The 17,445-nt window shown below is 43.0% G+C and overlaps 2 protein-coding genes across 5 annotated transcripts in view; one reads left to right on the forward strand and one right to left on the reverse strand.

Annotated features, from left to right (window-relative positions):
* The window catches only part of LOC134092929 (AMP deaminase 2-like), a 64,055-nt gene extending 59,008 nt beyond the window's left edge, over positions 1 to 5,047 (forward strand). For all 3 annotated transcript variants that reach the window (XM_062546115.1, XM_062546113.1, XM_062546116.1), the window contains exon 18: positions 400 to 5,047. In XM_062546115.1, the coding sequence (XP_062402099.1) occupies positions 400 to 636 (237 nt within the window). In that variant the 3' untranslated portion in view covers positions 637 to 5,047. The remainder of the gene's footprint in view (positions 1 to 399) is intronic.
* A 52-nt stretch (positions 5,048 to 5,099) lies between these two features.
* On the reverse strand, positions 5,100 to 17,431 carry eps8l3a (EPS8 signaling adaptor L3a). 2 transcript variants are annotated; one of them, XM_062546118.1, is made up of 20 exons: positions 17,321 to 17,431; positions 14,342 to 14,424; positions 14,202 to 14,269; positions 13,842 to 13,906; positions 13,476 to 13,631; positions 12,786 to 12,935; positions 12,397 to 12,458; positions 12,029 to 12,150; positions 11,220 to 11,353; positions 10,744 to 10,855; positions 10,189 to 10,262; positions 10,017 to 10,091; positions 9,526 to 9,671; positions 8,592 to 8,802; positions 8,084 to 8,112; positions 7,873 to 7,963; positions 7,395 to 7,496; positions 6,800 to 6,894; positions 5,800 to 5,932; positions 5,100 to 5,677 (listed from the first exon to the last, which is right to left on the reverse strand). In XM_062546118.1, exons 2-20 carry the CDS (start codon positions 14,398 to 14,400, stop codon positions 5,648 to 5,650), a joined length of 1,914 nt encoding a protein of 637 aa, XP_062402102.1. In that variant the 5' UTR covers positions 14,401 to 14,424; positions 17,321 to 17,431; the 3' UTR covers positions 5,100 to 5,647. The 2 variants fall into 2 exon arrangements, with proteins under 2 accessions (XP_062402102.1, XP_062402101.1); XM_062546117.1 differs by having other exon boundaries at positions 13,842 to 13,909.
* Positions 17,432 to 17,445: the final 14 nt, after the last annotated feature.

The raw sequence follows: 17,445 nt of genomic DNA on the forward strand, positions 1-17,445 counted from the left end.
GAAATACAGTACAGAGTAAATTAAACCATCATATCCTGCTTTTGCTTGTTATTCATGGGTTTCATCAGGTCCCTTTCCACAGGTGTATTAATCAAGCACCATGCAGTCTGCATTGATAATCAAGGTGCTTGATTTTATACACCTGTGTAGAGGGACCTGATGAAACCCATGAATGAACACATTCTCTCTAAACATGTTCAACGTATTTATAGTGTTTATCTAATGGAGTGTAAACAGACACATTCACAACCTTTAGTGAAATAAAAAAAACCCACTAAAATATCCCTCTACCTCTCCCTCTCTCTCTCTCTCTTTCTGTCCCTCCCTCCCTCTCTTTCTCTCCCTCCCTCTCTCTCTCCCTCTCTCCCTCTCTCTCTCCCTCTCTCCCTCTCTCCCTAGACTAAGAGCTACTGGCTGGGGCCGGGCTACAACCACGAGGGCCCCGAGAGCAACGACATCCGCCGCACCAACGTGCCGGACATCCGCGTGGCCTACCGCCACGAGACGCTGAACGAGGAGCTGAACCTCATCACGCACGCCGTGCGCACGCAGGACGAGGCGGACGACGAGGAAGACTCGCTCTCCATGGCCCCGTTCCCAGGGCGACAGACCATCACCACGGAGCAGAAGCACTGATCGCCAGGTCCAAAATGCTGTCACTTCCTCCTCCCTCTCTCCCTCCCTCCCTTCTCTCTCTCTCTCTCTCTCTCTCTCTCTCTCTTCTCTCTCTCTCTCTCTCTCTCTGCATCTTTCTCTGTTTCCAGCATGAGGCACAAAGGGGCGAGGAGGAAGAGGAGGAGGAAGAGGATAAGTAACCTCTTTTACCAATCTCCTGTCTCCTCTTGCACCCATAGCTGCTCGAGTCCCAAAAAATGAAGCCAAGGAATTAATTAATGAAAGAAAAAAGCTGCAGGGTCTCCGTTGTATCAGTTTTAGTGGATATGGCCATTGGTTACCAGTACACCCCGAAGCAGTTTCCTCCCTATACCACATTTGTATATTTCCTCTTTTGCTTTTAAACTAGTATGCAGTTATCAGATTTCTGATACTGTGGATTGTTCTTGCCTCATCTCTCCAGTTATAGCCTCTTCACTGTGATGCATTTTTTTACCATATGATTACATGGTATAAGTTAGCAACAGGACATATCGATGTCCTTCAGTATGCCACTTCTCTGTCACGTGTGCTTCTACAACAACGAGATGCTTAGGGGACAGATGCTTATTATTGGTCATTTGGATTTGAAGACCCACCCACAGTGACCAGTTTTCCTGTCATGTGATGGCTGCATGTAAAGGTCTTGACCAATCAGACCATCCGTTTTTTTTCCCATCACTTGCCCCCAAGCGCTGCAAGGCTGTCCCTATACCGTAGTCATGCTGCCTTATGAAAACTGACACTACCTTCATCTTCCATGTTCTGTAGCAACTACAAAAGAGAGTCATTTAGCAAAGTCAATATCCGCTGCCTTATACAACGCACACAGAAACACCAACTAACACAACATGACCCTTCCACCCACACATTTTAAACTCGACGCACATTAGCCGGAATTTAAAACACACTCAAAAACGCACGCGCACACACACACACACACACACACACACACACACACACACACACACACACACACACGCACACACACTGTGTCACACAACAGACATGTTTGAGAAAGAAATGTACAAAAGTTCCACACAAGTGTGGAACTGTCCCTTCAGGAGGACCACAGGAACACAGTCTCAAGCTGCATGTTCCCCGTACTCACGAGACTTTAAGGATGGACAGAGATAAAGACCAAATCTATGGTCTGGAAGAAACATTCCAAAGTGTGAACATTGTAGAAAAATGTTTTAGTTTTGATTGTAAGAATAAGAAACAACCTGTATATTCCATACTAAATCTATCTATTTGAAGCAACACATGTACTGGTATATGCGGCTCACAAGAAGGACGTTATTCTAGTGTGTAGAGCCATGGCGTATTATCTGTATATTATATATACAGTTTGTACTGTACAGTGTGGTAGAGTGGACATCCATTCTGAGAAGTCTTTCACATTTGCACATATACGTATATAAATCAAGGTGGCAAAACGAGTGACTAGTTTTGCTGTCTGAGTTTGCAGAGTTTGCATGTGTGAAGTGAAGCATGTCGTAGTCTGGCACGGTTTGAACCGTAAGGGGGGCGGGGGGGGCCTTCTTTCATTACCTCAGACATCCCAATGCCCCCACCCCCACCCCCCCCATCATTGTTGACCCAGTATCCCTGAGCCTTGAGTTCTTCCCAGCGAGGGAGTTCAACCTGTGCTGACATCTCTGCATGCCCTCCTATGTGGTCTTTAGCAAAGCAACCAACCAACCAAGCCAAGAAATCCCTGTGCCTTTTCAGTTTTTTTTTTCTTTCTTTCTTTCTTTCTTTCTTTTTTTTAAGGCCTTTTGTAAGGTTCAGTGAGGTTTGACACGTCACTGCCATTAGCTGCTTTCAGACATAGGTGTAAGTCTGCGTGTTATGTAAGGGATAATGTATTGTCCGCCGGTAATTATCGGAAAATAAGTCGAGACAGGATGAACAGAACGCGCAGCGGAGTTGAATGTGAAGCGGTTGGGCCATGCATCAATTTTGGAACTCCGAATTTGGCTGGCTCTTGCACTACTCCCCTCCTGGTATTTCCGACGGACATTATGTAAGTGAGTCGCTGTTTGAACAAAGCGAAGAACAGTTGATGTGCGCTGGTTTCGTTCACACATAATGTCCGCATGTTAGCATTACATGAGAATCACCTGAAGGATTGGACTTCCATTTGACAAAAATCGGAATACTTGGCAGGATGTCTGAAAGCAACTATTGATAGTGGAAGTATGGGATGAATGTGCTCTCAAAAGAAGTCACAGTTAAGATGAGTAAAGTGAGAATCTACTCACTGGCCAAATAGTTATGTTATTGTTTATTTTATATGTCAGCAGGCCATCTATTTTTTTGCATGTGTCTGTGATGTGTCCTTGTGGACTTAGGAGGAGGTGAATGGACAGAAACACTGTTTACAATGTACTGTCAAATGTGATGATCCAATACAGGAAGTGACTTCAAATCCTGTCTGGTGACATGAAGGGGTTCTTTGAATGATCTTAGATGATGGCGAACACCATGACGATCAAACCGGTAGTAACCATTGGGGCAACTCTAATCTCCAAGGTCATTAACACCCTAAAGCGGTTTTATTCCCACCCAGCCCTTTCTTTGATAGTCATACCACCCAAAGACACCAGCTTTCACTCAGAGGTCTTTTCATTTTTATGTTGGATTTTAAGTTGGGAATCACCCTCATGTTCCTCCAGCTTCACTCTGGACAGGGGGTGAATTAGGGCAGAGGTCCGTGCCCTCCACGTCTCCAATCCTGTTTTGTTCTTTGAGGTCAAGCCTCTCTTGGCTCGCTCAGAGGACTCTGGACATGATGGGTCCCCTGTCTGTTCAGGACTCGAGATGATGATGATGATGATGCGCGACTCGTCTCGTGGAACTCGTGGAACTCGTGGATGCCAACTCTGTGGACATACCGTCGTATGTGCCTCCACGTGAGGGCGGGGCATGTCCACGTCATCACTTGTTGTGTCTCAGAACGAGGACGAGAATGAAATTTGGTCCTCGCAATGCTCGGAAGTCTCACTGTGAAAGGGTGTCATGTGTAGAGACTTAAAGTGGATAGCTATGATTTTGCTTGAATATAAAAAGTATTTTTTATATAACAGAGAGATAAGCAGTTTATACAGACCATTTATTAATTCATGTGGTGAGTGGTAGCAGCAAAATAAAAAAAAACGTGAACGTTGAGTTGTTGCAGATGATTGCCATTTTTTTTTGTTCATTGATAAGCAAGTAGATTTTTAATTTGTTTTCCAATTTATGTCACTCATTTATTTGTATTGTTATATTTTTATGTACTATTTCTTTGTACCGATTTGAGAAATTCACTCACATTTCATTAAAAAAAAAAGCAATCGACCCTTTGATCATCAGGCTCAGTTGAAACAATGCCTATGTATCTGACATGGCAATATGCTTGAGGAGAGGAGAGAACAAATCTGTAGCCTCTGACATACAGCGTGTGGAAACAGATTACTTTAACACTGATGGACATTCAGAGAGACCCAAACAAATGTCCAGTCTTCGATCTTGCTTCAGTGATTCAGCTCTAAATTGTTAGCTTGTCTGGTGAGCATGATGAGGTATGCGATGCAAAGATGCATGCGGTGTGCCATAGCCACAGCTGTGAAGATTTGAACTTCACCATAGGGGTTAAACCAAACTTCTCCATTATTTTAAACCTTTTTTCAAAGTCTTCTATTTGGAAATGTCATGACACGTGTCTGAAATGTCATTTCATAAATCAAGCTGATTCTGTATTCTGTATATCCTTTTCCAAACACCTTTTATTAGATGTAGGCTAATCATCTTTTCATTACCGAGATTCCTACAAAGGTTTACTCTAAAGTGTTTATTCTGTTCTTGTTTAATAGTTTGTGTGTAATATGTGAAATATGCACTTCAAGATAGTAAAGCAACATTGTTAAGATCAGTGCACATTCACATCATCACACTCCTACCACCCTGACTGTAACAAGGGTGTCCTGGAACACACGCTGTGGTGAAGTCAGGTGTGCTCCCAGGCCGTTAATCTCTCTAAAGCACACACACAAACACAATTTACATCGTATACATGTAGAATGTTTCTTTGATGCTTTGTGAAATTACAAAATTATGAACCATATTTGTGTTTATTTTTCTTTTTCAATATTTTTGAAACAGCTGTTTTCTATGTGTTTTAGATTTTTTCGATCTTTTTTTGTTTGTTTCGTTCTGTCTCTCATGCGTGTGTGGGTGTGTATGTTTTGTATGCTCTTCAAGGTTATAGGTTTGATTTGACTTGTTTTTTTTATGTAGTCACTGGTATGCTTTCACACAAAAAGCAATGTCTCACAGACTCCTGGAAGCCTCTGTGCTGGAACCGTACATATGTAATGCTACGATGAAATAAAAGCATGTATATTCAGCCGCTTGCCACTCCTTTTCTTTTATTCATGAACTCAAGCTCATTCCCAAGTAAGAAAATTCACGCATGGCATTATGTCAAGACTATTTTTAAAGTAACACATGCAACATATTATTTGTTTTATTTAATCACTACTACTCTTGAAAATGAATAGAGTTTAGTTGAATTCATTTGTAGAGCAATGTTGTGGAGAAATTGCCCCTGTAATTCTACACAGTGCAACAAATAGTGTTATGGCAAGACAAAATTGAGCATAAATAGAGACAAAGTGTATTTTATGTGTGAATGAAGTTGGACATAATTGAACACGTAGGCTGTATAGATATGTGGCATCAGGCACAATATTTGTTTCCATGGGAACAGCAGAATGGAGGATCCCAGAAGTGATCGCTAGGAGTTGCAAGAACTCCAGCTTAAATCTCATACTTAAATTAACAACATACATTTACAGTAAAGTACAGTGGTTTCCAAAGAATCCTTTCAAGCTCTTAGCAGGCATGTAGGGAAAGGCTCCTGCATCCAAATGACTGTACACATAGCTTTTAGTTATGTCTTAGTCCTTCAGACTCTCCATTGGGTCCAGTTCATTTTGTTGAGTCCTTATTCCATATGTCTGACCTCACTTGCCAACTAGATTGAAATGGGGAAAAAAAGAAACCTCATGTGAATTTCATAAAGAGCAGTTTAAAAAATCCCTGAGAGGGCCCTTTCTATGATTTGTGTGGTTGTCTTAGGTTCCCATGGTTACTCACAGCATTTGCTGCCTTGACATTCTGCAGCTGGAAGAATACCCGTCCCCCCTCGTCAGGACAAATCATCTTCAGCTCTTCGCGAGTCATCCCTAGAAGAGAGGCGCCACTGAGCATGCTCAGACAACGCACCGTGCTGACAGAAGAACAGGAAAAGTACAGGTCATTAGTCAATGATGGGTCAGTCTATGATAACGAGTGTGCATTCTTGTTTGGGATCAAAATGGCATTATTCGGTGCAGTTTTGAGCAATGCCCTCCTTACACTGAAAGGCTTTACAAAAATTTGGAAAAGATTTCACATCTGAAAACAAGTGACAGAGTTGTTAAGTCACAGACTAGAAAAGGGCTATTTACTATGTATGGAAGATGCCCCCAAAGGCTATATGCCATTTAATTTTAAAAGCATATTTTGGTCTTACTCAAAACTGCATCATGGTCTTGATCCCAAATTAAAAACTTAGCCTACACCTGTTATCATCAAAAAATAGACCCTAGGTTGATGATAGACCAGATTTCCCCTTTAATATTTGCACATAAACATAAATACACTCAATACCTTCATTTACACTTTAATTAAAGAAGGTCTAGGAGCTGTGTGATACCATTTACTCTCTCATGGTAGTGGTTGAATGAATACACTAGACATGTGACTGCTACCAGTTCACTAGTTCGCCCATTGGATTGCTTGAGGTGAGTACAGAGAATGGCAAGTTTGGCTTGGTAGCTGGCCATGGTCCTGGGACGCCAATAGCGGATATCACTTGTGAGTGATGTCCGCTAACACCCCCTATGGATAAGGGGTCATTTGGAGCTTAGAGCTAATAGTGAAATGGAGGAGCAGGGGAGGAGGTGGGAGGCTTTGCAACTCCAGCATGACGTAAGGGGCAGCAAGGAAGGAGGGTTTTATACCCTATGACCGGAAGTTGGGTGAGTGATGCCTGTCAATCAACCCTATGGGCCGAACTTTGTCTAGAAAACATAATTTATGTGTAACCACTTACATCTTATTGAATCCCTTGTACTCCAACCAGGCCTTCACCTCTGGTGGTTTAGATTTCTTGGTCAAGTTTGGGTTGGTCACCACTTGCTGTTGTTCCTGGGATGGACAGCAGTACATCAAAAGATGATCAATTGATTTTACTCTTTTTAAAGATACCAGAAAGCATCCAAGTTTCAATCCAATTCCATGCTAATGCTACTGTAGCCCATACAAAAATTGTTTTAATACTCAGATCTCCTCATAGACCCTGATCAGTGGAAATATATGCCAGGCACACTATTGGTCTAGGGTGACCAGACATCCTCGGTTTCAGGGGACAGTCCCCGTTTTTGGTTGCCTGTCCCCGAGAAAATACTGAAAAACTGCCTACTGTATATCCCTGTTTTTTTTTTTTTTTTTAAGATAAAACTTGGTTGTATTTCAGTCGGATGATAGTCAAACTGAAAGTATCCAGTTTTTTCCCACATTTTTGGGATTATGTCCCCGGTTAGGGTCTCGGACATCTCATCACCTTATATTAGTCACAACCCAATTTATAACTGGAAGTAGTTACTGCTGTTTTATTGGAATGAAATGTAACGGCAGGTAATGCATACCTCCTGGTTTTTGTCTAGTGGCTCCAAGACGTTGTTTGGGACGTGTCCTACCTCTCCGTCATCATTTCGAACCTTCCACCACTGCTTGGACATGTCCAGCAGCTGCAGAGACATGACCAGATATACCTCAAAACACAGCGCCACTTCGCAGTTTTATCTCTAAGAAGAGCGCCTCGGCATCCCGCATGTTTTTTGGGGATTTCAGCCTTTTTGCCAATGAGCACCTTCTATTTACAAATACAATTCTGTACGCCATCTGAACACCCTCCCCCCTTGGTGTAAGCTGTTGCACACAGCAGTACTTGTTCACATATGGGTTTGCAAATATCCACACGCTTTGATGCTCTTATTCACAAGGCACATGTAAATTCTTTTCTTTTCTGCTGTCTAGTTTTGATATCATTAGCCAAATGGTCTGCACATGTGCTCCCATGTCCTCAGTCTCAGTGCCACTCAGGTGACTCCCTTCTCAATTCACCTGGACAATTTCTCCCTTTGAGATGCTGAGCTCTCTCGGGTTCCTGGCGGTGAAGTCGAAGATCACACGCATGTAATTGGCCTCCTCCTCTCTGCAAACACCGAAACACAGAGACATATGGTGGTGGGTGAGACACACAACGCTTGATTAGCCACATATTTAATGACACAATCATAAACACTGGGGGAAGAGGAGGAGGAAGCAAACATACTCGTCATCGGCTGGGGGCTCCCACGGGGCCTGTGAAGAGAGTGGCAACACTTCAGTATGATGGTATGCTGTGGCCACGCTAGTATATAAAACCACATTATTGGCTTTACTGGCAAGTTGTTTCATTCTGAAGATTAGATTCATTACATCCAAATATAAGAAAGAGCATCGAGTTATATCTAAAGAATGACGTGTATGTTGCACAGTATACAGATATGCATGTGTGTATGCCTTATTTGTGTGTTTTGGGTTGTATGTGTGTGTGTGTGTGTGCATTATTTGTGCGATTTGGGTCGTGCCCCTTTGTGTGCGTGTGCGTGCCTGTGCGTGTGGGCGTGTGGGCGTGCGTGCGTGCGTGTGTGCGTGTGCCTGCCTGCGCATGTGTGTGTGTGCCTGCGTGTGTGTGTGTGTGTGTGTGCGTGTGCCTACGTGTGTGTGTGTGTGCGTGCGTGTGTGCGTGTGTGTGTGCGTATGTGTGTGTGTGTGTGTACGTGTGTGTGTGTTTAGACCTGATTTAGTGGTGTCTCAGGCTTGGTGTGCTGACTGGGCTGCCTGCTGAGTGGACGACTGGACGATGGCGGCGGTGGCTGTGACCGCGGCTTCGGCTGCGGCTTCGGCTGCGGCAGCTCACTCTCAGGTGTGACGTCTTGGGGTATCCAACCATCATCGAACGTCGGGAAGTAATCGGCAATCTCCTCGTCATCGTCCCCCCACTGGGTGCTAACAGGAAAAAGCACATTTGTCACGCGCAGTTGACACACTGCAGTTCCCCACACCAGAACTTTCCCTTTCCTCGGTCTGAAACCACAAACTGCTCCGATTCTTTGAACTGCTAGACTAGCCCATTACATGGATCAGAGTAGAGATAAAGACGCTGGATCTTCACCAGGCCATAGGGAGAGCTCTAGAAGGCAGGTGCAGAACTGCCCATCTGGTACATGAGCACACCTACGCAAGTGTGGAGCATAGCACGAGCACCCAGCAGGGAGAAGTAGGATACCTCCCACAGAAGACACGGTTTTTGATAAAGGTTGGGTATTCTTAATAAGGAGGCATTCCTTACCTTTCTCATTACTCATCTCATTGATCTGTGATGTTCCTTGTATGAGAACATCATGTACCTGTTTCTAGTCTCTGAACCTAATCTCTAAACAAGGGTACGTCTGCGTTTTTTTTTATTTTTATTTTTGTTGATCTTGCGTTTATGATGGATAAGCCATAAAGGCAAAAGCGAGCAAAATACAGAAAAAAAATGAGTGGAAGTAGATTGAGAAATGACCACGGGTCAGTTGCCGTGGGCCCTTAAAAACTGAATGTGGTTTGGACGCTGCTGCCTACACCACAGCTCCACTAACAATAAGGAGATGTGATCTGACATCTACAGTATATCTAGTCCATCTCTTCCCATGAGGGTGTTATGTGCCTGATGAGATCGTGTCCTACCTGGGGATATTCCAGGCGTCTCCCAGCGACTGCCAGAACTGGTCCTCCTCCGCGGTGGCCTCTTCGCTCATCAGCCGGATGCTCTCCGGGATCAGCAGGGGCACGACAACGGACGGGGGCAGTTCCTCGGGGCAGTAGTTCACCAGCTGCAGCGGGGCACCAGCAAGGTAGACAAATCAGATGATAACGCAATGCAAATACTGTGTCGCTATGATACCCAATGAACAAAATAATCAGGCAGAGTGGACAAAAATGTTACAGTAAACTTCCATGTGCCTTTGTGTAGGGTCATATATTCAAGCTAGTATGCTTCCAACATCCTGACACATACTTCTGACTAGAATTCTGATATTCTGCTTCAACACAATAATCTGTTATACTGTAGCTGTCAAAATACATTGTACTTCCTGTTGTGTACCAAAATACAAAAATACATTGTATCTCCTGTAAAACTTCAGCGTAGTAGAGAGAGGAGTGTTCTCTTGGCTTACATAGGTGAGGATGGAGAAGAAGACGTGGACGAGGTCAGCAGCACTCGGATCGCTGATCTGCCCCTTCAGTTCTCCCTACCATCGCAACAGAGGGGAAAGAGAGGTTCATTTGACGACAGGGGATTACTCGCAACTTTCATAAGGTTTATAGAGTAGCATCAACAGAACCTACCAGAATGTTGAAGGCAAACTTGATTTTCTGGAAGTAGATCTCAAACTCCTCTGGAGAGGACATGCCTTTGATAGCTTTATGAGAGAGGTACACAGTGGATGAGCTCAATACACTGCTCCTATGGTTAAAAGGGGAGCTACACCAGGCGCGTAACTGAAGCGTTCCGTTGACGACGCGTAAAATCCATTTTAGAAGACTGGTCTATTTTTTTCGAATGTATGCGCCACTGTCACGTCTGGTGTAGCTATACTTTCATTGATTATAGTGATTAACTGCTGCAGCATACGCTTCGCGAACGGAACGCTTCAGTTGCACGCCTGATGTAGCTTCCCTGTTAGATGTAACCTAAACCAACATGGGATAAGCTTGTAGTACCCAACTAAAATATAAAGCATTGATTAGATGTTGATAAATGGACCATGTTAATATTGTCATTTTCATTCTTACCTTTAGCCTACGGGTCTTGTCAGTGTAAAATCAGGTATTGGTTGTGTGTGATGGCTAAAATGAAATGTGTGTCTCTTATCAGTTTCTATTGCAGCTGAAGTGCTTTACCTTTGAACTTCTTCTTCTTATCCTTTTTCTTCTTTTTCTTCTCTTTTGGTGCCACGTCTCTCACTCTGCCCACGAATGCCTCGATATCATTTATCAAGTGATTCAAGATGTCCTGTAGTGGGGAACACAGAGGAGAGATAAATCCTCAAGGCCCTGAACCCTCAACCCCTTGTTCACTCTGGTACTTCACTGAGGCCATGTGTGTTAGTTGGATGCTTTACTGCCCAGCAGGTCTGACCTAATACTGACCTAATTGTGTCAAAATACCAAATGTTGTGAGTTTCTAGTAACCAAGATGTGGTTTGTGGTTTAGATGGTCTAGCATAACTAAACATCTAGTACAGCATGTCCGCTTCTCTAACAGAGCTTAGAAGAGTTCCATCCCAGGGTTCATGTGGGAGTAAACAGTCACAAACAGCAAAAAGTCATTTTTATCAATGGAACTGAAAGTCAGCGAAGGGGAGTGGAATACAGACCACATTTCTCTCCTTCTCTGTGTAGGGCTGGGGGCTGGGGGTCCTCTGGGGTGGAGGCGGTGACGGTTGCCTTTGTACCGGCTCCGGTGATTTGGCAAGGGGCGTAGGCGTGGGTGTAGGCAATGGGCTATCATCTGCAGAAAGACAACATCAGCAATGGATGCCCCTCCTTCACTATATGCCAGCCAGATAAGTAGATAAGCTTCAGAAATATACAGTATACAGTATATCATATAGACACCCAGTCATGGTTAGCGGCTTATCAGACGATACGCAAAACAACTGTGTGGTGCCACCTCTCAACTGCATGTCACAGCTTTTGTGCTGCTGACGTCTGTCTCAACCCTAGTATGAAGCCTATTGAGTTGTTCCTTCTAATATTTTTTTAGAGGAACACACTCCTTATTGGATTCTCATCAGGAAATGGGTGCTCTTGAATTGTTCTGACGTCGATTTTTCCAGGCACACCCAGCATGTTGATATACAAACCAATAAAATACATGATAAAAAACGGAGACACCTCACTGTGAGTTGTTACACTTTATGACCTCAGAGTCTTACGCCAACCTCGTGTAATTAAACGAGTAAAAATAAAAAAGTCTGAGCTATGCTCTCTCTCTCTCTCTCTCTCTCGCTCTCTCTCTCCCTCTCTCTCTCTCTCTCTCTCTGTCCGTCTCTGTCTACACCCCCCACCCCCTGTCTCTCTTTCTCTCTTTTTCTCTTTTTCTGTGCCTCTCAAACAAACAGCTTGTCTGTTTCCAGGAGGCTGAGTCCTCTCTCCCCAGAGAAGGTTTTATCTGCCTGTTCACCATAGTCTGGGGCGTCCCACTCCATAGGGGGCTGTTCTTGCCGATCCCACTCCACTGAAGCGGGTCCGTTGTTCTCATGGACACTGCTCATCTTGGCTGCCATGATAGCTCTCATATTGTCCCTACAACAGCAGATGGCGTGTTAAACATATTTGATTTCTTTCATCCTGAGCACTGCATGTCTCAAAACTTCTTGTGTCATTTCGATATCTACCGCATGCCAAATTTTATGGTACTGGAATATAACAGTACAAATTATGAATTTTAACATATACTAGAAACCACATAAACAGAACATAACATAGGATATTGTATCACTTTTAAACTTGATGACTGGGAAGCATACTGCTTTTACTGAGGAAATTTACCTGGGTTGGTCAACTCTTCTGTAGTTGATAGCTCTGTCTAGATTTTGTTTGATGTAATCAGCCTAAATGAATAATAAAGGAAGAAATGTTTAGTTTAAGGATGTGTATATCACTTGAGTTGTTAAAGGACCTGTGAGTTGGACTGGTACTGAGAGGCAATCACTAGGAACCTGCAAATGTGGAACCTGCAAGCAGAAAGTTTTCTAAAAAGGATTCTTATCTAGTACCAGCCACAGAACGCAACACACAACACTCCTGTGTTACACCATTTGACTGCCGTCGTGGGCACCCCAGAAGGTATGTGTTTAAAAACAGCAAACAACACCATGTGACTGCACCAAATAGTAAAAAAAAAGATAGGTCCATTTTTTGGGGGGGGCGCCACTGACCCTCAGGGAATCGCACTGGAACATGAAGACGCTGTAGCCCATCTTGCGTTCCTCCCACACAGCCACGGTCAGCAGGGAGTTATACGCGGCGTTGTCCAGCACGGCCTGCACACCTGACACGTTACTGGCCGGATGCGCCTCCAGCTCCTCCTGAGAGAGGAAGAGAGAGGAGAGGAAGAGGGGATGGGAGAGGATTAGGGGAGAGAAGGAGAGTCAAGAGGGGAGGAAGTAGGAGGGCAAGGATGTGGAAGGAGACAGGCAGAAAGGATGAGACAGAAGATGTAGAATGGTGGTAGAGGAAAGACAGAGAAAAAAGAAGTGTGAGAAATGAGGTACAATTAGGAGTAAAAAGGGAGGTGAAAGAGGGATAAAAAGGAGGTGAAAGGGCCAAACACGGACAAAGTGTGGAAAAGAGAACAGAGTAAATAGATTGATGTGAATGAAGACAAATTATGAGAGAAAAAAGCGAACAGAGGAGGACAACAGAACAGGATCTGCCCTGAAATGATGCTATCACATTATAGACTCTACAAGACTCAACTGGCCTGAAAACTTTGCCTTTCATTTTCGCTAAACTTTGTCCAAGACTCCAAACCAAAGCCAGTGTTTTTTAGCCCCCCTGCTATTCTCAGGTAAGCTTAGAGTGGATTCCCACCACCAGTGTCAGAGCAAAGTGAAGACAGTTCCCACCTTGGTCTCGATGTCGACGAGCTGAAGTGACCCATCCCGCACCTGCAGGAACATTTCTTGGCCCCACACACTGCCCATGGCCTCCAGCATATTCAGACGCTCGACACAATCGTCCAGATTCACGTCCTGGCCATCCATGTCACAGGTGAACAGGTGCTGGAGAGGACGTTCAAAGCATTCAAAGAATTACTAAACCATTTAAGCCATACATACGCCTTGTTTCAGTTCAAGGTCTTAACTTGTGCTTTTATCCATTCGCAACATGCAGTTTTTGGCCATTCTGGTCAATTTAATTGTGTCATTCATATTGTCGAATGGTCTCATTTGATCAGAGGAGATGGGAGATGCATTGTGGGAGTTCAGTACCTCGACTCTGTACTGGAAGCGGCCCATCTGATTGTTGAGGTTTTCCACATACGCTTTCCTCTGGTCTGCTTAGAAGACACAAAACCCACAATCACAAACCAGTGATCAATGCTTCGCATAATATCGCAACTCTCATCACTAACCATAAAGAGTGATTAATCTTTTTCTAAGGGTTTTTATTTTCAAATGATGATAGTAACATGTTTATGTGCGTAAAGTTATTGTTGATGTGGTTGAAAAGTAATAATATCAAGTTGCAATAAAATTAATGATGTTGTGCATAAAGTTTATATATCACATAATAATATGCAAAGAATCACAATCATAAATCTGGTTTGTTTTGAGCTGAGGCCTACTCACTGTATATGGATCTGCCACTTAATCTGGACACATTGGACACCTGGGAGGATGTCTCAACTGAGAAGCCACTGCAAAAAGCACAGCACATTAGTCCACTGACAATCAACTTAGAAGACAGAAAAAGAATACCCCATGCTTACTTGGATATGACGGAGCTAGCATAACTGTTGGTGTCAAAGCTGTAAGGATCTTGGTACATCTTGGACCGTCTCTAGCCAAACACCTGTTTTAAGAGGAATGAACTCACATAAATGTGCGAAAATGAACAGCATTGATCAAAGACTGAGCAGTCCAGTGTCCATTGTCGATACTGTTATGCCTGTGTTAACAGCTTAATAATACTTGTGATACGGATTAGGCTACACAACTCATTCATGTAAAAGGTTGTTGTCATCATCATGAACACAATAGAACAGGCCTATTCAACTAGCGGCCCGCGGGCCAGATGTGGCCCGCTTCAAATTTCCTGTGGCCCGCGTGTCTCGTCATGAGAATTAACTCGCTTTGACGGGTGTGCATAGATCATATGATTGGCGAGTAGCGCACTGTCGGCCCGCCCCTATTGGCCAGACTAATTCTTCACAGCACATCACTACACAAACTGACATTTCCAAATGTGTAACTAGTTTTAAATGTTATCATTAAATGTTGATTAAATTACGATTTCTTACCGCCAAAGATTCTAAACCTCGAGCGTGCGCAAATCAAAAATGTTACAATCATACCCGGTCTCCGTTCCTCCAAGCCCTCGGGAAAGTTAGTGAAGGAGCTGTGGTTTGTAGAGAATTGCCTCTTGACTTTATATTCCTTCTTTACAGCGATGGATTCGTTGCACAATAAACATGAAAGTCTCGTACTTGTTGCAGAGGGTAAAATGAACGATTCTCGTTGTCAATTAGACGTTTCTTTAGACAGAGCCATCTTCACTCAACTCGTGGGAATGTTATTGTTTGTGATTTGCGCAGGCTCGAAGTTTAGAATCTTTGGCGGTAAGAAATCGTGAAATAGATAAACAGAGGCAGAGCTGGCATTACTTTTTCTTTAAATTCAATGCTTGTATATTTGAGAGATTGGCGCTGTAGGCTGTGTGTGTTTGAAACACCTATGAGCCTAATTATCTTGAAGTAGGCTAGTTAAATCAACACTGCAATTTTTCCCTCTGATGCATGATATGGCAGCTATCAGACATCAGGTATGAAATACTATGGTTAGCCTGGGTGTTTTCAAATACTTCTATAGTTTGTGTCGCAGCCTATCACCTGTCTGAGAAGATTTTTTTTATGGATATGGATAATAGGCTATGTTCTTAGTTTCTATGCCAGTGTATAAAATTCAATTGAATTGAACTGAATTTTACTCTGATTTTATCAAATATTGTTGGATACAATTATTTTGCGGCGTCTTATTTTATGCGGCCCCTGAAAACCCAGTGATTTTTCCATCCGGCCCTCTTGGTACTGAAGTTGAATAGCCCTGCAATAGAATAATGGAGTCCACTACAGCAGTAGTATATTATTAACTGAGTCAAATAAGTTCACAGAGAAGACCTCTGCCATGAGGGAACTTCCTTCTTTCTTGAGTTGTTTTTTGCTGTAGGAGTAGTAGCAATCCTGGTTAATAATTCTGTCAGCTTTTCACAATTCTGCTTGAGAAAGCATTAGCAAACAAATTTGACAGGGTTTTCATCCATTTCATTTTCACCCTTGAATATTCCCTGTTGTTTGGTTTTAGGGAGAGACTTTTCCCTATGTTCAGGCTTTTGAGTTAAGGTGTGTTAAAACAAACTATAATGTTGACAAAATGTTGGTCAATTTTTTTTTTCTATCAAAAGCTGTTATCTTAATGACACTTAGCATGCCGGGGTTTTAAAATACCTTCATTTTCTCAGACATTTTCTGGTCATTTCTGTAACCTACAGTGGTGTTCAAATACATGTAGGCTACTTGGGCTCTACTGAGATTTTACTCACTCAGTAAAGTGAGCACACTCTTGTTTTGGAATACATCACCTTTGAACGGCTAGCACAGAGATGCTATTTTTCCACCATCTGTAATAGACCCAGCATGGAATGCACAAAACCAATAACAGGCTAAGAACACCAAAACATTCAGGATATGATAATATGCATTGATCCAGCTGGTAGCCTACACTATACTGAGAGGCATACTCAGATTGATCTACCCCTAGACAACAGAATTATCAGTCATGATTTTGCCATCACTTTATTCGTCATTTAGCTGACATGCCTATTCAGAACAACTAACAACTAGCCAGGCCGACAACAGGGATAGTCCTTTTTGAGATTGATTTTGAGATTAAATTGAGATTAAGTGCCTTGCTCAGGGGGACAATTAAGTTAGCTGTTGGGATTGAACTCACAACCTTCAGGTGTTTTTGAACCCCAGATCCCTACAAGACCACCACCACCATCACCACTAGGTTACCATTCGTTTACCACCCTCATGATTCATGGCCACCTACAGTACTCTGCTCATCTATCAGGTATTCAAATAAACATTCTCATATCATATGTGTCAAATTGTGTACAAACATTTCACGTTAATGAATGATTCATTGTTCTGGTACTTCTGAACCACCACCTAGCAACAAGCTAGATATTATCCAAAGAGACTCAGCGTTTATGGTGCCATAAAAATAGCTAAGAGACCAGAGAGTCAAGATTACAAGTTCTTTCTATAATGGCCTTCGCCTTGAGGAAGGAAACCCAGATTTCAATCTGAAATAACTATTATTATTATTATATTATGTCGGAAGCAAAAATGTGTGCTATTTATCAAGAAGGCCAGTGGCAATGCCCAGACACATAACGAATGGGTTGTGTTATTTCGCCCTTGAATGCATACTGAATACTGTCATTACCCCCATTTAAAGCGAAACTCAAGCGTATAAGTAGGCCTACCTGCCGACATCAGCCCAAACTATATTTCCTTATTCAAATACATTATCAGTCAATTGACCATGTTCATATGTTTACAGTTCATTTTATACTGTTTCAGAGTCTGTGTCACATACAACATCAACAGTCCATACATAATATACCAAAAGAACAAGAAAACAAAGCAACAACATTCTAATAGAAATGTTAAGAGCTGGGGTACCTTTGTGAAAATAACTCCCTTAATCCACTTGCCCCTCTCTGAGTTGTGTTTTGAGGGTCTTCACATCATCGTTCTGAGATCTCTTCCACTTGGATTCACACTCGCAGTACGCCGCTGGAAAACTG

This window comes from Sardina pilchardus, chromosome 9 (genome assembly GCF_963854185.1).
Source record: "Sardina pilchardus chromosome 9, fSarPil1.1, whole genome shotgun sequence".
NCBI classification, from domain to species: domain Eukaryota; kingdom Metazoa; phylum Chordata; class Actinopteri; order Clupeiformes; family Clupeidae; genus Sardina; species Sardina pilchardus.